This window comes from Clupea harengus, chromosome 18 (assembly GCF_900700415.2).
Source record: "Clupea harengus chromosome 18, Ch_v2.0.2, whole genome shotgun sequence".
NCBI lineage: Eukaryota > Metazoa > Chordata > Actinopteri > Clupeiformes > Clupeidae > Clupea > Clupea harengus.
Genome location: NC_045169.1, coordinates 16,060,561 through 16,083,060, shown reverse-complemented (window position 1 = coordinate 16,083,060; position 22,500 = coordinate 16,060,561). Strand labels below are relative to the sequence as shown.

The 22,500-nt window shown below is 42.1% G+C and overlaps 3 protein-coding genes across 3 annotated transcripts in view; all 3 read right to left on the bottom strand.

Annotated features, from left to right (window-relative positions):
• The window catches only part of LOC116224564 (dedicator of cytokinesis protein 11-like), a 24,969-nt gene extending 22,802 nt beyond the window's left edge, over nt 1-2,167 (bottom strand). Inside the window, exon 1 of the mRNA XM_031584722.2 lies at nt 1,871-2,167. Coding sequence (XP_031440582.1) covers nt 1,871-1,972 — 102 coding nt within the window. The 5' untranslated portion in view covers nt 1,973-2,167. The remainder of the gene's footprint in view (nt 1-1,870) is intronic.
• A 361-nt stretch (nt 2,168-2,528) lies between these two features.
• On the bottom strand, nt 2,529-12,984 carry LOC105907534 (secretory phospholipase A2 receptor-like). Its single transcript, XM_031584721.1, has 5 exons — nt 12,943-12,984; nt 12,540-12,669; nt 11,946-12,172; nt 10,913-11,297; nt 2,529-2,605 (listed from the first exon to the last, which is right to left on the bottom strand). The coding sequence occupies exons 1-5, from the start codon at nt 12,982-12,984 to the stop codon at nt 2,529-2,531; spliced, it is 861 nt and encodes a 286-aa protein (XP_031440581.1).
• Nucleotides 12,985-14,790: 1,806 nt separating this feature from the next.
• The window catches only part of LOC105912532 (macrophage mannose receptor 1-like), an 8,351-nt gene continuing 641 nt past the window's right edge, over nt 14,791-22,500 (bottom strand). The window contains exons 3-5 of the mRNA XM_031585333.2: nt 19,767-20,150; nt 17,482-17,838; nt 14,791-15,247 (exon numbers count right to left, since the gene is read on the bottom strand). Coding sequence (XP_031441193.1) covers nt 17,483-17,838; nt 19,767-20,150 — 740 coding nt within the window. The 3' untranslated portion in view covers nt 14,791-15,247; nt 17,482. The remainder of the gene's footprint in view (nt 15,248-17,481; nt 17,839-19,766; nt 20,151-22,500) is intronic.

Below are 22,500 nucleotides of genomic sequence, written 5' to 3'. Positions count from 1 at the left end.
AGGGGAGAGGGAAGAGGAGAGGAGGAAAGGAGAGGGGGAGAGGAGAGAGGACAGGAGAGGAGAGGAGGACAGGAGAGGAGGGGAGAGGAGGGGAGGACAGGAGAGAAGAAGAGAGGAGGACAGTAGAGGAGCGGAGGACAGGAGAGGAGAGGTTGTGTTCATTCCGGACAGAAGACACATGTGTGTTTCAGCTGAAGTCCAAAGGACACACACAGGAAGTGAGCTGAGAGAGCCTGCAGGGAATTCCCATGTGAGCTGTATCTGCCACACACACACACACACACACACACACACACACACACACACACACACACACACACAAGGGGTGCTTGTTCTCCGTAATCGTGGCAACCTCACCAAACAGATCCAGCCCTGCTCCACGATGCTCCCTCTCGCCTGAAGAGCGTGAAGTCTCATGGATCATCACAAGATCAGGGGCCCAGCCACACACACACACACACACACACACACACACACACACACACACACACACACACACACACACACACACACACACACACACACACACACACACAACAACAGCTGTCTATCAGTGTCTGTGAAGCACCTGGCTGATACTCCCTGGGCATCCCTGACAGCAACACCATAGCAATGTTACTGTTCAGGTGTAATGGTAGCCTGCAGGTACAGAGCCGTGCAGTGAGTAAACCTCACTCCCTGACGCCTGTGTGTGTGTGTGTGTGTGTGTGTGGCTGTGTGTGTGTGTGTGTGTGTGTGTGTGTGTGTGTGTGTGTGTGTGTGTGTGTGGCTGTGGTGAGTAAAACTCACTCCCTGACGCCTGAAGAGACGTGCTAGCAAGAAAGGCTAGAAGCACCCATGGGTTTTAGCCTCCTTGCTATCATGCCCACCTCGAGTCCAGTGGGGCACTGTGGCTCTCTCCATTCACACTGCACGGGCACGTCACAGTCTTGTTATTTGACATCAGTCAACAATATTTGCTAGCCTAGCCACTTTACCATGGCTGCCTTGTCAGCAATGTTGACAAACAGCGCAGCATGAAGACAGTCCAAATAAAGATGTCAGTGGGTGACATGCTCCCTTGTGTTGCTTGTGTGACAGGCTAGCTGTCATCTCTCGGTGTCAGCGGTATCCGCCTGTAGGTGTGGGAGTACTCTGACATGGACCAGGTGCACCTGGCCACACCACAACATGTTACCTCTCTGCCAATACAACATTTCTGTCTCTCCTATCCTGACAGGCACCCAGACACTGACATAGAAACATCACTGTGATTCTTGGTAAACACAGGTACAGGTAAGGTTGAACTCAGCGCCTTTGAAATATCCATTGACGTGTATTGTCTTAAGCTATAGCCTCTAGGTATCTGAAACCATTGCACCAATACACAATGTTACGCAAGAATGGAAAACGACTCGTGCAGCACATTGGCGAAGCTGATTCCACCACTTTAACGGCACAAAGGGCTACGCAGACCGAATCCGTTGCACCATGCGTTCACGCACAGACACTGAACAATATCACGTCGCTGCCGTCCTCCCGGCAAAGCGGATTCTATGTTGCCTTGGTCACCAACCATTTTAAATGCCCGCGTGCGTTCAGGCACAAAGCGAGTATCAACTCTGAGCTCGGATTTTACTGGAGAAAGAATTCCACATGATCTCGTTGTGGACCGCTAGCTGAGCAGCGGATAACACAAGGGGGAAATGTAGAGACACTAGAGCTGACATTCTTACCTAGAGAGGGGAAATGAGACACACTATCAAAAAGAAACTTAAAAATACCCCAAAAGGCTGAAAGAGTGCCTGTTATTGTGGTTGCGTGTGCATTGTGCTGTTAGCTGGCGAGTAGAGCGTTAATGTTAGCTGACGTTAACGTTAACATAACTGACCACAATCACTGATGTCCGCACAGCCTCCGATACGCTCTGTCTCAGTTCCGCTGCCGTTCCAGGTTTACTCAACCTTTTGGTAAATTTCCGGACTTCCGACATTGTTTTCGCCTTTGATATATTCCGGTGATGAGAGTCAAGACATGCCGCGCTGTGCAACGGCAATTGACAGATGCGCGAGGATCAGTAGTGGCGGCGCGAGGCGGGGCACGGGAAGAGAGAGCACCCGCACTGTACGTCCTCCTCGAGCATCTTGAGCTCCTCCTCTCCTCTCTGCCTGCCAGTGTCCCAGTGGAACTTCTGGTTTAAAAGTAACGTTAGACTGCATAAAGTAGACCCAAAAGAGACGCTGAGACAAATTGTATTATGCTCGTTTAAGTAACGTTGGCCTAATGATGACGATGGTTTTAGTTTTGTTTTGTCACCCATACATGGGAACAATTTCGCTGGTATCTTACCTGAGATTCAGTATTGTGATGGAAAACTTGACACATGCAGATACAAGCTATGTCGTGACACAAATACAGGCTATGTCATGATGTGAAATGTAACGGTAAACAGACCTTGCAGCAGGGAAAATTAGCGTTTGCCTCCCTCGAGCGGCTGCTATAGGAAATGTCAGTTTAACGCGGGAAACATGACGGGTCACCTGCACCAGCTATGAGGACGAATCAGGTCGAAACAGGAGGTCTTTTCTCGACATGACACAGACGACGGTAACGATGGACATATAAGCTGAACAACACAGGGGCTAACACACAGGCATTTACAACATACGAACGAGAATGATGCATGCTACCATGAGACACAAAAGGGAAACATGATTATAATCTTAATTGGAACACGTATATGCAAATCACACATTAACATTCTCTCTGCACATTCACACTGCATCCTAGGAACAAACAGCTTTTTTTTTTTATCATGGTTACAGTATTTGGCAGATGCTTTTGTCCAAAGCTACTTACAAAACATAACAAAATACATTATAAAATTATAAAATTATCAAATTAATCTAATAAAAAGTCTAATGAAAAACAATTAAAAAAAGAGAGGCATCACTAACGAAGAGTCTTGACTGCATTCTCTTGCTGCGAAGAGACAGCAAGGACAACAAACGCTCATCAGAGGAGTGAAGTGGTCGAGAAAGGGAATAGAGCTTAATCATAGCATTTAAATAGACTGGAGCTGATCCAGAGGCTGTCCTATAGGCCAGAGTGAGAGATTTAAATTTAATTCTAGCAGCTACAGTGCCAGCCAGTGAAGGGTGACCAGCAGAGGAGTTATATATTTGTCCTCTTTGGTTGATCAAAAACCATGTGCCAACACATTATGAATCATCTGCAATGGTCTCACACATGCAGGCAGGCCTTTTAAAATTGCATTGCAATAGTCTAGTTTAGATGTTTTCCAAGGCCCGCACAATAAGTTGTGTAGCATGTTGCGTGGGATAGGGTCTGATATTGAGTGTGAACAGACAAGACCTACAGAAGCTACATGCTCAGAGAAATGAAGTTGGTCATCAAATATAACTCACAAGTTTCTTGCGTATTTGGTTGGGGTCAATGAAGATGAACCAAGCTGGATGTTAGTATTTTGTGGGAAAGCAAGCTAGGAATACGTAGAGCTCAGTTTTCAAAAGATCAAGCTGAAGGTGAGACATGCTGAGACATGCAGAAATTCGCAGAAATTCGCAGAAATGGAAAAATGCAGAATTATTGTAGAGACATCTTGGGGGACACACAGATATTGAGTGTCATCAACATAATAGTGATAGGACAACCGTTGGGAACGAGCTCTCACCTAAGGAAGTGGTGTAAACACAAAAAAGGAGGGGTCCATGTACTGATCCCTGAGGTGCACCAGTGTTGGGTTTGTGAGATTTTGACACTTGTCTCTGTCATCACACACTGAATGAACGTCCACTGAGTGCTTTCCCCAAAATTCCCACTTCGGACAGCATAGAAGGGGGGATGTCATGGTTCACTGTGTCAGAGATTGCTGTAGGAAGCTAAACTGAGTGAAGCATTGACTACATGTGTGATGGCAGGTAACATTTTAAGCGGGAGAGAAGGGTGGTTGGAATGGGTTCCAGGGGACATGTCGTAAGACAACTCCGTTTAAGAAGAGACTTCTTCCTCATTGACAGGGAAGAATAAATCCAACGATGCTCCAATGTCCAGATAAGGTGAAACCTGTTTAGGTGGATTGGAGATTTGTGCAATGATGATAGCAACTTTTTCAGTAAAAAAGTTGTAAAAGTCATCAGCAGAGAGGGAGGTGACTGATGGTGGAGGTGGACGGTTAAGGAGATTCTTGTAAATGCCTTTTTAGCAGCTGTGACTGGAAGAAAAGGCAGATAGTTATCTAGATCATTGGCATCTCTGGATTTATGCCATTTTCTCTCAGCAGCTCTAAGTTCTTTACGTACTTAACAAACACTATTGGTGAGCCAAGCGTGAGAACAAGTCTTGTGGATAGAGGACGTACGTTATCCAGACAAGAGCTCAAAGAGTCTCTGTAGCGTCATTAACCTCTAGTGATGAGAATTAACTATAAATCAAGCCTTAAAGGCACAGTCTGTGATTCTAATCCCATACACTTTTTGACAAATTCAGTGAATTGGTCCTCGCCGTCCTGTTCCTGTCCATTCAATGTTTGCACTCGTCTTCATACACCTCAAGATCATAAACAATCCCAGCCGATCAACACGGAAGGGGGGGGGGGGTAATTTGATTGGCTATGGAGCTCAAATATCATCATGGACTGTATCTTTAACTGTTTGTGTCCTTTAAACATCCCTCTCCTCTGAGTCCTGCCCCCAGGCGCCATTTGGGGTGATTGTTGTTGGACACACTTCACCATGTCACTAGACCCGTATATGCTATTCATTTGGGGAGATCATCCTTGTGCTGCTATGTGTATAGGCTCCAGTACGTGTGTTTATGTAATATTGTCCAGCAGGCTTTAGGGAGAGCTATTGTAGCCTACCTACAGATTAACCTTTTGTGTCAGCCTATGTTCTGAACACTATAGGGTACTTAAACTTGTGACTTGATAGTCAAATAAGACAAATAAACGGTTCAATTCATTATAACAATTGTACAGACCATAACAAATAATCCTGAATTGAGATGGATTCTGTGAGGGAACGTTTTATTTAGCTCAGTGCAAATTTTCCATTATGTTTCCCTAAAACAACAGACCTAAATCCCTACCAGTTTTAGCAAAACCACCACCAGTATATGGCGCGGCAAGTGTTCCAAGCGCATTCTGTGCCACCACATGCATTCATTCATTACGAAACCATGTAACACCGCAATGCCTGTTGTCCAAGAAAAACACAAACGCGTTAGGTCCACAAAATATTGAAGAGAGCACATTCTTTCGTGCACAGCAAACATGCTCATTCATGTCGTGCGCTGAATTGACTATTGTACTTTTCATTTCAAAGAGGTTTGATGGTTGCGTACTGATATCTACAGGGAAGATAAATCAACGCAGTAGAGAAAACATTTACGTTGTCACCTGATTTACCAAACTATTGTTTAGGAGTGTTACATGATTTCAACACGTCGCGTCCACACACACACAAACGTGAGCGCTGACTATGTGTCATAATCATTTGAAGAAATACGGAACAATGTCATGTGACAACATGGCGCAAAAGTAACTTTTTGGAACATTCTAAAGAGCCAAGCTTGAGAGGCTTCTCACGTATCTCGCTATCGCTCGGTCGATACACCAAAGCCTCAGATTGATATTTCCCAGTATGACCTCACTCTCGTTTAGTAGGCCTAGTTCAGGGGTTCTCAAACTTTTGCAAGCTGGGCCCCCCCAAAGCTGGTTAGGGGTAGTTGGGGCCCCCCCAGCGCGCGGCCTGCCGCCACCACCCTCAACTACACCACCATATATAGATAGATAGATAGATAGATAGATAGATAGCATATTGTTATTGATAGGCCTGACATGTCAAGGTTAGGCTATTGTTAGGCCCATACAGACAATTATTATAACTATTTATTATTATTATTATTATTGTTATTATTATTATCAGTAATAGTAGGCCTATTAGTAGGCTATTCATTATTATCACCATCATTATGTTATTATTATTATAATTAATGATTATCGACCAATTATTATTATTGTATTATTATCATAATAATAATTAGTGTTATTATTGCTATCATTTGGATACTGTTATTATTATGGGCCTCTTGTGATCTTTACAAAATAAATCCTACAGTTCTGTCAATGTGAGACATGAGCCTGCTTTGCACTGCAAAGGTTCTCAAATCTTGGGGCAATGTTTGACAAACATATCCTCAGGTCATCCTCGATCTGTGCGCGGTTGCGGTATTTAGTTTTGAGCGAAGTCAGTCTTGAAAAGCCTGCCTGGCACAAATATGTCGACGCGAAAAGGAGGAGCATTTTTAAGGCTATGTCGCAAAGCTGATCATTGCTATCCAGAATGACGAAATAGGGGAGATGCTTAAGTCTACTGTCACTCTTCAGCTGCTCTTTCATGTCTATTGACAGCTCGTCTGCTGAGCAGAGAAATGGATCCCGAACTTAGGCGAATGAACGGTAGTCCTCTTTGAAATAGGACCCAAACTGATTTCTGATATTCGGCGTGATACAATGTCATTTGACATAAGTATTGCGCTGAGTTTAGCTCCTATTCTACACGTCTTGCGCGGCCGGTAAAATCATTGTTTCGGCAATTGTATGGGGTTGGCCAAGCTTAGCAATCCTATGAGCAACTACATAAGATGCCTCCAGACACTGCTTGGAGATGGTGGTTCGTTGTTACTGGAGGCCATCACGTTCATGTTTAAAGAAGTCCACAGGCTTCTCTTTCTGACTTTTACGAATCAGAAACGTGTCCATAGTTGTGTTTGTTTGCTGATACAGTGTGTGTGAAGTTAATAAGGTTCTAATTTCAACGTCGTGTTCTTGTATGTGTGGTTGTGAACGACATGGATAAGGATAAGGCTGTGCTAGGCAATGATTCCTAACAAAACTAACTGTACACAATGTAGACAGGGACAGCACAAAATAGTATTCAAGTGCTGGTGTTTTATTTGTTGCAACACGGTGGATGATACAAAAATGTAGCTAGCTAGGCTAGCTCTCGGGGCTACGAGCTTTTTCAAAAGACTGGATCAAATGACTCCTTAGAATAGGCTACGAATAGACCTACTGCAAGCGCAGTAAGGTATTACTAAGGAAGGAGTGAGTCTTTAAAAAGACTGTTTATAAAGCAATGAATATCTGAATGATACAGGAAACAAGAGAAATTGAACAAACTCTGCAGAGTCGTCTCAGTGTGAGCGCTTACCAATGCCTGCGTTTTTTTTTTATACTCGGAAACTTAGGTGCAACTTGAGTTCAAATGATAAAACTCCGTTTTGATTGGTGGATCAGGAGCAAAACCGTATTTGATTTGTTTGGGTCAGTCCAGCCCCTTGCATTTCGCCACTGAGGGAGCTTTCACTAACCAGTGACAGGTCGGCGGTAGTTTTTTTTTTCTCCGTCTGTGACATCGCGCCCCCCCTGGAGAGTGTTCGCGCCCCCCACTTTGAGAACCACTGGCCTAGTTAATATTGACCGCTGCGAAATACAGTCGGCTCACTTTGGGCAGAGCTGGCGCTCTGCTGGTCATTTTGCTCAACGGTTTTCAGGCAGCTCATTTATACTCCAGTCATTTTCACCAACCCTTAACATTTGTATAGATGTTACCAGTGCGTAACATAAGTCTTTAATTGAATAAGTCATTTTTCACCTTGGGAGCCCTCTAGTAGCCAACCAGAACTTCTGCTGTGTGCTTGAGCAATCACACTAAAAATAAAACTTAACAAGATCAATTGTGTGCTTGCTTGTGTATATTTGTGATTTCCTTGATGATGTGTGTTTGTGTTTGGATTCCCTGAGCAAGTAAGTTTTTGTTTGTAGTTTCACTGGTGATGTGTGTTTGTGTTTGGATTCATTGAGAAAGTAGGTTAGTGTGTCGTTTCATTGACGAGTCCCATATAGAGCTTTCCGTTCCAGAGACGCCACTGCAACCCAAAAAAAGGAAGGTGAAAGAATACTGTAACCACGATCAGATAGCTGCTCTGTTAGTGAAACCGCACAGGGAGCCACGAAATTGGTCACGAACAACAAATGACAAACAGGGCAAAAATGACTATGCAACCTTGACCAAATATGGTGTTTGGTATATGGGCCATTCTACCGAATTGGTGTAAAGTCAGGTTGGAAATATTTTGAAATTTGTTATGTTTTATTCCCAAAACTTTGTCCGTTTGTATATTGAACCATATCTAAAGCACAGTAAAAGAACCGTCAATTTTGATGTTGTATTTTCAGAATGTTTTTCCTCTCCCAAAAATTGTCACTACCGAAACATAATAATACACTATGGTAAAAGAGTATTATTATTAACCTGTTCAGATTGTGTTTCCTTCCCTTCTCTGAAGAGTATTTTTACAAATATTTCTTGAAGGTTTTCACAATGAAATCAATAAAAAAGAAATTTTTACCAAATTTCAAAGTTCAATTTATACAATTCATCTTACCATTCCATTTTGTCACTACCAAAACGATCATGTCACTACCGAAACGTATATGTTTTGGTAGTGTGACTGTTTCGGTAGTGACTGTTTCGGTAGTGACAATTCTAGCTAATTTTGAGCATAAATAAATAATTCTAGCAAGTACATGGCTAGCAAACAAATCTTTGAAGAGGTGTACACACAAACAAACATAATACTTTGCATAAAACCCCAAAATGTTTACTTAATTGAAGAAAAATATGTGTTCGGTAGTGACCATTCTTAAGGTTACACACTGATTTTCAGACTTTGGAACACAGTTATATCAAAAGTATGGGATCTAGCTACTTACCATTCAGCCATGAGGGACAGGGATGCAGTATCACTGCCTGGTTATAAATGAAGGGGTGTGGCTAAAAACCAGGCTCAGCCAATGGACTAAAACTCCTGTGTTTCGGTAGTGACATGAAAACTATGGACATGATTTTTTGAGCATAGTTTATTTTTTTTTAAAATTAAACCCACAATAAATCTAAATCTTCCAAGTTCTGTTTAAACTTAATCATAAAGATCTTTGAAATTAGATCATTGAAAAAAATCAAAAAAATGTAAAAAGTGTTATTTACAGAAATTGAAATTTAGATGTCAGGGTTGGGGACAGCTACTTCCCAATAGAAAGTACCCTATAAATTATGATTTTGTATATATTTAGCTTATCCCTATCTCATTTAATGTCTTGGGTTTAAATAGACCATAAGATATTCTTAGTAAATATCTATATCTGAATACTTAATTGTTTTGTAAAAAGTTTTTGTTGTTGTGGGACCACACTTTGCACCAATTCGGTAGAATGGCCCATATACAATGTAGTCGCATATTTCACAATGATTTGTTTTAATAATAGATATTAATTACAATTAACATTAATTATACATTCTTACGAAACAAGTCATTGCGAAGTAGCCTATGCCATAGTTCAAATGACTAACATGACCCTGTGCGTTACCTTGGTTTCGGCCTTCAAATGGGGTTTTGATGGTTGTGCTGCAGTGACATCTACTGGGCAGATAAATCAACGCAGTAGGGAAAACACATTTATCATCTGATTACCTGTTATTTTGTCACATGACAATTTTTCCAAAGGATGACGACTCACAGACTGTGCTGACGTGACGTGTATGTGTGTGTGAGCGCAACATTTTGAAACCATGCAACATTCATAATATTTTCTGTAAGAAGCCGTAGGCCTATGTCAAAATCAAGAAAACAGATAGCAAAACTAGCCCTGACATTCATTGAACTGGCTGTGAAGTTAGAGTTTTAATTTTAAAACATGTTAAGTCTGACTCTTGCGTGGTAGATCCAGAGGACGAACCATGGAAGCGGCACACACGCAATCCCACTCATCGTTACTGAAGAGTCTCCATACCGGACAGTGGAAGCATGTCATCGGTGAAACTACAGCAGCTGTAAAGTAGCAAAATACATTCTCAACGCAGCATATCTGCACTCTTGCCACATTAGAAAACACAGACACCATGCACTGAGTAAACTACAGATACATACTAAATGTATTTCTCCATAAGCAAACATCAGAGCATCGTTTTTCATGATCCAGTTTACTCGTGGTAAGAAAGGATCACACAAGTCACGGGAGTAGGAAAAGTAATTGAATTCAGCACTACCTTTGAGCAACAGAACAACACCTTAACTGCAGTATTTCATTGTAATTAATGCTTGTTGAAGATACTTTTATGCTTTATGTTAACCAATGCACTATATTTACACCAAGGACATCCATGATCCTTTTTATCTGGTAAGATAAGGTGAGGTATCCAACAGTTGGTGTGTGTGTCCAATAAGTTCACAGACCACAGTCATGGTGATCAGAATGATCTTTATTGAATTAATATGTGGATAAAATAAGTACATTTGACTTAGGATAGGAAAGGTTTGTGATCATAGATCGAAGGCACACAGGTGTCATTCAGTTTGAGAACAAAAGCAAGTGTAATTCAGTTCAGAATGACAGAACGGGTAAGACTACCCTACACACAGTTACATTAAGAAATTCAAAATCTCTTTTGAAAATTACGTAGCCAATCATGACTCTGCCTAAAATCCCCCAAACACAGAATGCATGTGTAGACAAAAATACATAAAAGATTATATAGTTTCCTGCAGGATAGGTAGGTTATTGCAATGGAGTCACATTAATGTCTATAAATGTAAGGTGAGTAAATATACGTTGTGACACATAGAAAGATAGGGGTTTATCACACACACACACACACACATGTCCATAGTGAGACAGGAGTTTGGAAGCTCTGGGCAGAGGAGGATCCAGTCCTACTGATCTGTAAGAGGAAAACTGTTTTTAAAAAAATGAATCACACACACACACATTCATGTCCAGAGGGAGATGAAGCAGACACACATCACACACACACACACACATGTCCATGGTGAGATGAAGTGGACTCACCCTCAGTGGTGCAGATGAAGTTGAGTTTCTCGGTCTGTGGAAGCATGACCCACTCTCCCTTCCCATCTATTCCAGACTTCACTGCCCCCACTCTGGCACTCTGATGCTCCAGTCCATCTGTGCAGTCCGGCTCTGTCTCTCCCCCTGGGGCCCAGTTGCTGTAGCAGACCGTCTCTCCGTTGACCCAGAACCAGAAGCCCAAGTTGCAGGAGTGGCGCAGGCCCATCCACACGTGAGTACTGGAGGCTTCTTTAGCCCGCTCCTTCACCCAGCGCTGGATCCGCTCGGAGGTCACAGACACCAGGTCCACATGGCGCTCTCTGCAGTACTGCAGCGCCTCTTTCCAGGTCTCTTTCTGATGAACCAGAACCAGTTTGTCTGGAGAGAAAAGATAAAGGAGAAAGATACAGATCCCCATGTCCAGTTCTGGAGTCCTCCTAAGATCCTCATTTTATCTGCAGTAGCTTAATGAACGGATGTACAATTCACAAAGAGATAGTAACATCATTAAGAGATAGTAACACCATTAACAGATAGTAACACCATTAACAGATAGTAACACCATTAAGAAATAGTAACACAATTAAGAAATAGTAACACAATTAGGAGATAGTAACATCATTAACAGATAGTAACACCATTGAGAGATAGGAACACCACCTGTCAGGAATTATAGAGAAGTACCGTCATAGTACATCCTGTTTTGTGTGAACATGAACAAAGGGTTAGAGTATCATGTATGTGTACACACACACACACACACACCTACAGGCTTAGAGTATCGTGTACGTGTATTCACACATACACAAACACACACACACACACACACACACATACAGGGTTAGAGTATTGTGTGTGTATATTCACACAAATCTCTTGAAATAAGTGAACTGCTTCTATCTACATAAAGCTTTGACTCACCTTCATAGCAGATGAAAGGTCCACGATATTCACAATGACGATTATTCCACCAACCGTTAGGGTAGAGCTGAGTACACTTTTCACTCTCGATAAGATTGGGTTCTCCAGTTCCCCAGTGGCGGAATGAGGAGGTGCTGCCGTCTGACCACTCCCAGGCATCTCTGAACAGGCCAATCCAGGCTATAGTGTAAGACCCTAGGATTGCCTGTATCTTCTCATTCTCTGTCTGATTCCTCACACTGGCCAGGTCTGTGTGTTTCTCTATGCAGTATCTCTGAGCATCTGCCCAGTTCTTATTAGTATCAATAACCAACACATAGGGATGTGTGGAGTTTCCCCCTTTGGTAATACATGTGTCATGGTTAACTGAGAAACAGCACAGCTTTACAGTCTCAACTAATGTGAGTGCACATAAAGTCACAACAAACTGACCGATAGACCTGCACTGCCTAAGGTAAGAGTTAATGAGATCATAACCAACTGATTTGTTTACTTGCATAGTTTAGCTGCCTGTCATCAAGAGTGAGTGAGTAAGAAGGCTTCTCACCATCATAGCAGATAAAGGGCTTGGTTTCATCACACCTCCTAGAATGCCATCTCTTTCCATTTCCCATCACAAAGCAGTTCTTATTAGTTCCTGATGGTGGGTCTGAGTTCTTATTAGGACTGCTTCTCTGCTTCAGCCCAATCCAAGCATCTGTAGCACCTGCTTCATTCATTGTGCTATTTAATATCTTCATCTCCCTCATGTTGTCTATGGTGGCGAGGTCTGTGAACTCCTCTTTGCAGTATTGCTGAGCTTCTGTCCAGTTCTTATCCTCCTTCACCACATGGAACTGACGTGGCACACAGGAGGAGAGACTGCACAGACCTGAGAGGAGAGGAGAGGAGGAGTGAGTGCACAGACCTGAGAGGAGAGGAGAGGAGAGGAGAGGAGAGGAGAGATGAGGAGGAGTAACTGCACAGACCTGAGAGGAGAGGAGAGAAGGAGAGGCTGTGCACACACACACGCACACACACACACACACACACACACACACACACACACACAACATACACACACACACACACACACACACACACACACACACACACACACACACACGCACTGTACCTAGGAAGAGCAGGATGAAGCATCCCGGGTGATCCATGACTGGAACAGATGGGACAAACAATGATCTCACTCTGTCAGGAATTATTCATGAAGTTCATACACACACACACACACACACGTTATTACATGATTTCATTTACATTACATTTAGTAATTTATCAGACGCTTTTGTCCAAAGCGACGTACAAGGGAGACAGCAGCCATTCACAGTTTAAACCGCTTACACACGTCACATGTTTTCTGAAACCTGTCTCTTAAACATCATGAAAACATTTAATTGTTACTCCCTCAGCACCATCAACGGCCTTACATTTATGTGTAATTATTCCATATTCCATTTCAGTTTGCTGTCATGAACTTCTTATCCAACTATGTTGTATTTCCTACATTCTAGCACTAAAAAGGCAAAAGGTGCACAGTCTATATGCAACGCTTTCATCCACAGTGTTTCAGGAAACTGTCGAAAAATTACTGGAATTTGTGAATTTGTGTGTTTTCATGTTCAATCTATCATAACCACTAATTGGTAATCTACTACATAAAAGGCTGTTGTTTATAAAGGGTCTGCGCCCAGCTCCGGAGCGTGACCTACCTGTGTGAAGTCGTCTGTCTCTGTCGGCTTCTCCTTCCTCTCTGTTTATGGCACGCTGTTGTCCTGATGTCTCACCCTCAGATGTCTTACCCTCAGATGTCTCACCCACAGACGTCTCACTCACGGAGGTCTCACCCACAGACGTCTCACTCACGGAGGTCTCACCCACGGAGGTCTCAGTCACAGAGGGCCGTTCACCCAGTTCAGCATGTCCTCCACTTACACAGACATTCGCATTTGGATATGATGGCTGCAGTGCCTCGGCATGTACAGGTGAAGCTCATGCAACCCTGAGGCTGTTTCCCCTGCAGTGTTTGCATGGACACGTGACCCGACGCACCCTGAGGGAGAACTGAACAGCAGAAGCTCTGTTCACTTAACAGAAGCAGAAATCGCATAATTAAACCACATGGAAATACATCTATGCAAACACACACATGTACACACGCACATCCAAATTTCGTCGTATGCGAAAAACGATGTCAATAAAGGCTTTTATATTCAACATGTAAATACACATATGAAGGCCATGGCTCACACACACACACTCACAACTCAACAACGTGAGGTTTTTCTAAGCCTCTGGATACACATAATAAAGTTAACATTGAAAATATAGGAATGCATTTCATGTTTTATACAACTTGTGTGTGTGTTGTTCGGACTGGTAAGGTCACTCACACCCACGCTTTCCCTACCAGATGACCCAAACTAAACTAATTCACACAAACAAGCTTTCCCTACCAGATGACCTAAACTTAAATTAAACACACACTCACACGCTTACCCTACCAGACTACCTAAACTAAACTAACACACACACACGCTTTCCCTACCTAAACTACCACACACACACACACATGCTCCCCCCACACACACACCCAATTGTACACATACACACATCCTCAGGCACTTAACCAACACCTTTACCACAACCATTTTTCCATGTTGTTAGGCAGGGTTCATTCAGTTCAACTGTGCTCCTGTGACTCAACTGTGTTCATTCAGTTCAACTGTGCTTCTGTGACTCAACTGTGTTCATTCAGTTCAACTGTGTTCATTCAGTTCAACTGTGTTTCTGTGACTAAACAGTTTTTCATTCAGTTAAAATGTGTTCCAGTACGACGTACTGAGTACGTGAACCTCCCCTGTACTGTCTCGCTGTCTTAATGTATGAATTCAACTCAGTGGACTCAAATGGTGTACAGCTCTGACTACAGACAAGGCATGTCAGAGATTACAGACAACCAGTTTGCCGATCAAAAAAATCTTTATTAAGGGGTGAGCTCAGAACCCCATTTAGAGACCATACATAGTAGATAAGAAAGAAGATTGATACTAATAAAAACAGACGATGCATACTGGATAAGAAAGAAGAATGATACCAATAAAAACAGCAATGTCAGGAACAGAAAGCATTCAGCACAGGAGTGTACATTTGTCAAAACATGACATCATTGCTAATGAAAACACACTGTAGAATTACAACTTTTAAACTATATCCATTTACCGACCTTCCAGCACATTTAACACAGATACATAATTGGTGTGGAAGAGAACAGGAATGTGATTGTAGTTGTATAGCTTTTAATTAAATGTTGTGTAGCTGTTTATTATAAAACAACTGCTAAGTACAGATGAGAGCTCTAGGACCATGGGGAGTTCCTCCACTGCTGCTCTGGGTCGAGGAGGATCCAGTTCTACAAATCTGTAGAATTTGACAAGAATACACACACAGCATTAGGATGGGGTTAGAGCAACACTATGGACCGGTTTTACCTTAAAATAACAGCATCATATTCAATGTGATGTGAGGTAGACGTGTCTGTTCGTGATAGGCATATCGTTTTATCACTTTCAAATTTTGCTTGCTTGTGCTTTTTCATTCTCTGTGTACTTGTAGAAAAAATGTGTTACACTTGTAGTTGTACAGACGTACAAAACATGGTTCATTTCTTTCCATTCGTTGTTAATATGTGTGGAATCTCTCCGTTAATTTTTCCAAGCAGCATTTTTATTTGCAAAATACATTGTATTTTTTGATAGACATGTCTTGTATTTGCAAAGCACATTGTGTTTGTCTGAGAGGTGTGTTTTGTATTTGTAAATACAAGGTGTGCATGTTTGCAAATTGTGGAGCATTTAAAAATCACATTCTATTTGTTTGCAAAATGTGGGGTATTTGTCCATCACATTCTGTTTGTTTGTAAATGCAAAAAGACTAATCTGAAGAATGATGACAGACGCTTGCATACTCTATTCTCAGTGCAGTTATCACGGCACAGCTAAACAGCCCCTCTAGTTTTTTGTAATTCTGCAATAGCAAATTCAATGCAAAATCTGCAGTTTATCCAATTTTTTCACAACTGCTGCATATTTTTCTTATTTACTAAATAATTTGCGCATACAATTGCAGAAAGTAAGCCTTGATGTTGAATTTGAACTAGTCTGGCCCCCTGGTGGTGGCATAAGGTTCTGCACAGTCTGTCTCAGCCACTGCTTCATGTCCCACTCATTTGGTGTCAGGTGTGTGATGGATTCATGGTCCAAATGGAGTTCGGTATAAGACAATCACTTGACGTTCACAGCATAGCTGGATCAATAATTATCTCAGTAAAAATTAAATGAACTACTAACACATTATGTTATTCTGCCAACATTCCATTGTGAAATTGTAAATAGTTTTCAAACTCAATGTTAAACCTAAGGATTAATGTAGCATCCAACTGTTCAGCCATTGGTCTGGCATACAGATGCTTGTTCGTAAATTCATGCATAGACCTAGAAGAATATCGATGAAATTGTAAATAGTAAATAGTAAATACTATTACACAAAAATGTAAAGTAACACTATGGAGTTTCTGGAGCCGCCAGCTATGGGGCTACTTTCTGCTGGACTGTTCAGTAACTTATTTGCTGTCTTGCTTTGTCTTGTGTTGCACTTGCTTGATGTTTGACTGTGTTAGGAAAGTTGTTGACTCGCTAGTTTGTCATATAACAAAGTAAGCAAATTTCAACAGGTTTAAGTTTAGCCGCTAGCAAGATATCTCGTTAGCGATGTTAGCAAGCTTGTTATAACACGCTTGGACATTGATGCTAGTAATAAGTGCTCTCGCGTCGATAGCTATGTTGGCTAGCTTGCCAATCATTTTCCTAACACAGTCAAACATCAAGCAAGTGCAAGTAGCCCCCTACCTGGCGGCTCCAGGAACTCCATAGTGTTACTTTAAGTATTAAAAAACACAGATTTTAAATAGATATCTGTCTGATTTTTATCTCTCATTACAAATAAAATAAAAAAAAATGAATAAAAAATAAAACAAATGAATCACAAAAAGGTAGCCTACTGGCTAAGCTGGCTTGCAGTGTCTTCTGTTGTTGCACTTACTTGCTGTTTGCTCTGTTTGCAACAATATTGGCTTGCTAATATTTAACGGTAAGCGTACCAAACTTTTTCGACTATTATAAACCACATTTCAGTATTTCATGTAATTTTATAAAACTAACCCGTGTATTGGTTACACCCATATATTACCTGCAGTTTATTCAACGTTACGTCATGCCATGTAGTTGCTGTACGAGCGTCACTAGCTGTTCAAAAGTTATATGAACAAGGGATGGACATTTCAGGTTAAAAAACACCGACACACAAACACACACAGAAGTACCCCATTTCCACTCACAGTGAAAACCATGTCTTGAGCCTTTATTTCGTGTTATGGTGTTGTGTGGGAATGGCTAAATGTTTAAGTCAAATTGTTAAATGATCCCCTGGCAACCTAGCAACATGAACAATAATCTTCTGGTAGCCTGGGCATCTCGACAGTGAGACGTGGTCATCTCCATAGTGAGATGAAGCAGACACTCAGACTCTCTCACACACACACACACAAACACACACACACACACACTCATGTCCATAGTTAGATGAAGCAAACTCACCCTAATTGGTGCAGATGAAGTAGTGTTTGTCGGTCTCTGGACGCATGACCCACTCTCCCTCCCTGTCTCCTCCAGACTCCACTGCCCCCACTCTGGCACTCTGGCAGTCCTGCCCTGTCTCTCCCGCTTGGGCCAAGTTGTTGTAGCAGACTGCCTCTCCGTTGACCCAGAACCAGAAGCCCATGCAGGAGTAGCGCAGGCCCAGCCACACGTGAGTACTGGAGGCTCCTTTAGCCCGCCCCCTCACCCAGCGCTGGATCCGCTCGGAGGTCACAGACACCAGGTCCACATGGTGCTCTCTGCAGTACTGCAGCGCCTCTATCCAGGTCTTATTCTGACGAACCAGAACCAGTTTGTCTGGAGAGAAAAGATAAAGGAGAAAGCTCACCAAATCACCAGTCAGTATTCATTTTATGTAACAATTATCACCAGTCAGTTGAGTTTCATTTTCATGTTGTCTTTGGCCAGGCCAGAAGACAACAGTGTCATTTAAGGCATTTAGCTTTCATTATAAGTTGCCAACACCATTACGGGTGAGAAATGGGATGAGCTTACTATCTGTATAACTCTAAGTCTCGATTAAAGTTTTTAAGGCATACTATAAACATTCTACAACAACAACAATCCCCAAGTCCAGTGCTGGAGTCCTCCTAAAATCTTTATTTTATCTGCAGTAACTTAATGTGTAGTAAAACCATTAAGAGATAGTAACATCATTAACCGAATGTAACACCATTTAGAGATAGTAGAGAGAGATTGAGAGAGAGTAACACCATTGAGAGATAGTAACACCATTAAGAGATAGTAACACCATTAAGAGATGGTAAAAAGTAAGTCCTCAACCATAACCATCACAAAAAACAAACGGACGTAATTATTTACATGTTATCTCTACATGCATTAAATATGAGCCATTTTGCAAGCTTGATCGTTAACAAGAAAACTGTAAAGAAGCATTTCACAAAATGGTGGCCGCAAGGCTTAAGCTGTGCCCCCATCAACCTAGATAACATCACATGTCATAATACATCAAAGTAGGAAGAAATGGGAACCCAACATAATAGTGTCAAGCTACCAAGGGGGCACTGTTCCTTAATAGGCCATACTTAGTGAGACATAAGGGAGTGGGAGGTAATAGATCGGAAGGGTTCATAATTATAATATAATAATTCACACACTTCCTTGTAACATCAGACGCTTAATGAACCGCCTCCCTTTGTTGATCTTCAAAGCATTACTACTCAACAAATCTCCGGACCAAGACTCTTCTTGAAGAAACTTTATTTTTTTAAATAGTTAATAGCAAATTATCCACAAAACAAAATAGTAGCTAGTAGATAAAAGATAGTAACACCACTAAGATATAGTAAGTCCGATAGGCTCTAAGATAGCATATAGTAAGTCCACCAGTGTTAAGTCCCGTTCTGTCTCCTAAGTTATGTTTTCTTTATTTGATCATATATTCCTCAGTTTTGTGCTTTGTTTGTTTACTCATCTCTCCTCTCATTTCAGACACCTCACTCCCTGCCCTTGTGTTTGCCCCGCTAGGGTCTGAGATGGCAGATAGTAAGTCCGCTAGGCTCTGAGATAGCAGACAGTAGGTTCGCTAGGCTCTGAGATAGCAGACAGTAAGTTCGCTAGGCCCACTCAACCATCTTTAGGTCACCATCGCATCTTATTGTGATAACGCTGTTTGTGACTGAATTCCCATCAAGTAGAGGAAAAGAGAGCCCTGGTGACTTACCCTCATAGCAAATGAAGTGTGAAGTATGCTCACAGCCTATATCGTTCCACTGACCACTGGAAGTAGTTTGAGCGCAGAATCCATCCGAGCTGTTGCCAAAATTGGGTTCTCCAGTTTCCCAGTGGCGGAATGAGGAGTTGCTGCCGTCTGACCACCCCCAGGCATCTCTGAACAGGCCAATCCAGGCTTCAGTGTCAGACTGTAGGACCTGTTCATTCTCTGTCTGATTCCTCACACTGGCCAGGTCTGTGTGGTTCTCTCTGCAGTATCTCTGAGCATCTGTCCAGTTCTTTTTAACAGTAACCAGCACATAGGGATGTGTGGAGTTTCTCCCTGTGGTAATGCACATGTCATGGTTAACTGAGAAACAGCACAGCTTTACAGTCTCAACTAATGTGAGTCCACATGAAGACACAACAAACTGACTAATAGACCTGCACAGTCTAAGGTAAGAGTTAATGAGGTCATAACCAACTGATTTGTGTACTTCCATAGTTTAGCTGCCTGTATTCAAGAGTGAGTGGGTAAGAAGGCTTCTCACCATCATAGCAGATGAAGGGCTTGGTGGCAGAACAGCATTCATTGTGCCATTCCCCATCTCCTTTTCCCATCACAGTGCAGTTCGTTGTTCCTTGTGGCTGGTCTGAGTCCCACTTCCTGAACTCTGCCTTATCCTCTCTGTAGAAATCCCTGTCAGCCAGAGACCACTGCCACTTAGGACTGCTTCCCTGCTTCAGCCCAATCCAAGCATTTGCATTACCTGTTTTATTCTTTGTGCTATTTAACATCTCCATCTCCCTCATGTTGTTTATGGTGGCGAGGTCAGTGAACTCATCTCTGCAGTAGCGCTGAGCTTCTGTCCAGTTCTTATCCTCCTTCACCACATGGAACTTACGTGGCACACAGGAGGAGAGACTGCACAGACCTGAGAGGGGAGGAGAGGAGGAGTGACTGCACAGACCTGAGAGGAGAGGAGAGGAGAGGAGAGGAGGAGTGACTGCACAGACCTGGGGGCGGCAGTGGTACAGAGGTAAAGAAGTTGTTTAGTAAGCAGAAGGTTGCTAGTTTGATTCCCTGTCGAAGTGTCCTTGAGCAAGGCACTGAACCCCTAATTGCTCCTGATGTGCAGTGTGCCATCAGTGTTAATGTAAAATGTGTATACATTGTAAGTCGCACATATGTAAGTCGCTTTGGATAAAAGCGTCTGCTAAATGACTAAATGTAAATGTAATGTAAATGAGAGGAGAGGAGAGGAGAGGAGGAGTGACTGCACAGACCTGAGAGGAGAGGAGAGGAGGAGTGACTGCACAGACCTGAGAGGAGAGGAGAGGAGGAGAGACTGCACAGACCTGAGAGGAGAGGAGAGGAGTTGTGACTGCACAGACCTGAGAGGAGAGGAGGAGAGGAGAGGGGGAGTGACTGCACAGACCTGAGAGGAGAGGAGAGGAGGAGAGACTGCACAGACCTGAGAGGAGAGGAGAGGAGGAGTGACTGCACAGACCTGAGAGGAGAGGAGAGGAGGAGTGACTGCACAGACCTGAGAGGAGAGGAGAGGAGGTGATCAAGAGAGTGGAAGGAAGGAGGAGTAGACGAGGAGGAAGAGGATTGGCGCCGAGCTGCACACAGGAAGTATGTGTGATATTATTTCTAATCTGTTATTGTTTATCTATTATTTCCAATCTGTTATTGTTAATATATTATTTTCAATCTGTTATTGTTAATCTATAATCTGTAGCTTCGTTTATAGCATGCATATGCTTGTGTCATGTTCATAGGCCCAGTGTGGGATATATTTAATGTCTAAATAAGTCAGATAAAAAAAAGAACTATTTAAATGTATGTATACAGCTTACAAATCCACACTAAAATCCATTTTCAATAACACTTCCACAAAACAGTTTTCATGCAGTGGTGGGTCTAAACACAACATCCGTAGTCATTCTGAACAGGAGGACAATGCACCTACTACTACAGCTTGGATCCAATAGAGTAAGCAAATTGATTGGAAGATTGTAGCTTTTAGTGTTAGCATTGTGGACTAGCATAGCACACTTCCTGGTTCCAAAGAAAACAATTCCCTATGGAAAAACCTTGCAAACACCACCAACAGCCCAGTTGACACTGATAGAAGCGTACCAACTCACTAACTGGTGTCTTTTGGTAGTGTAGCTGACATTGTCATGCTGTGAAAGCTTTTCTTCCATTTTTGCAAGGTATTCAAGCCAGGAAACACAGAACTACATAGTGCATATTCTGGATGGCTAATGCCCTTTATCTGTCCTTCACATGACCATATGCTATCAAAATTAATTTGAGGATGGTACCAAAACTAGTTGCCTATAAAACCATACCTTAAAAAAGTGTCAAATTGTTGCTATAGTTTGAAGAATGAAATGACAAACATAAATAATTTAAGCGTTTAATTGAAGGTGTGGACATAAGGCCACATTGGACACACCTCTGCACTAAAATTAACCAGTTAGCATCACTCACCACAGATTTTCAAATTTCATAGATATAGCTGATTCCCAACTAACTAACCAATATTAACTTGTGTTTTCTGATCCCTGATTCCCAACTAACTAACCAATATTAAATTATGTTTGCTGATCCTTTTATGGAGCTCAATAAATGACAGAAGGTAGATCCAGCATGGGTCTATGTTGTCTTCATATCCCAGGTGTGCCCCCTTCAGGCCTTACACCGCCAGTGCACAGGCCGTACAGGCCTGGCTGAACTAATACAACCCTACATTTGCACTCTCTATTCTCTAAGTCTCCACTTCTCTGTCCACTATACGTACCAGTATTTAAAATATTTACATATATAATATTTGCACTCTCTCTTTCAGACAGACAAAATCCCAAGCCATGGGTAACAGATGCTGTCTGTGTCAAAATAAAGGTTCTATATAAAGACAGAGGCTCAGATGAGATCCACAGTAAAATAAGAGGCTGTTTTGTGCCACCTAGAAAAACAAATTACTGTAACTTTACTAGGCTACTGCACCCTCTTATGTTGAAAGTGAGAAAAAGTTAGCTGTCACAAGATACACGCTGTCAGGTTTGTGGCGAGGACTTCAGTCAGGTGAGTCAAAACAACTCAAACTGACACTGGTTTAAAAAAATATCCATTTACTCATCCTCATACTCATCCATTCACATTCGTTTTTAGTTGAAATACGCGTCAATGATTATAATGCAATAAACCTTTTGACAATTTTTTTTACCATTTTTTTTTGTATTGATGAAATTGCTGAATTGAGCATGATTCTC

What these genes read in the sequence shown, in the direction of transcription:
- LOC105907534 (XM_031584721.1), bottom strand. Translation starts at nt 12,984, where the DNA reads ATGGATCACCCGGGATGCTTCATCCTGCTCTTCCTAGGTACA. An exon ending in TCCTGCTCTTCCTAGGTACA is followed by an intron (nt 12,670 to 12,942) that starts GTGCGTGTGTGT and finishes GTGCCACGTCAG; the next exon opens with TTCCATGTGGTGAAGGAGGA. An exon ending in TAGCACAATGAATGAAGCAG is followed by an intron (nt 12,173 to 12,539) that starts GTGCTACAGATG and finishes GTATTACCAAAG; the next exon opens with GGGGAAACTCCACACATCCC.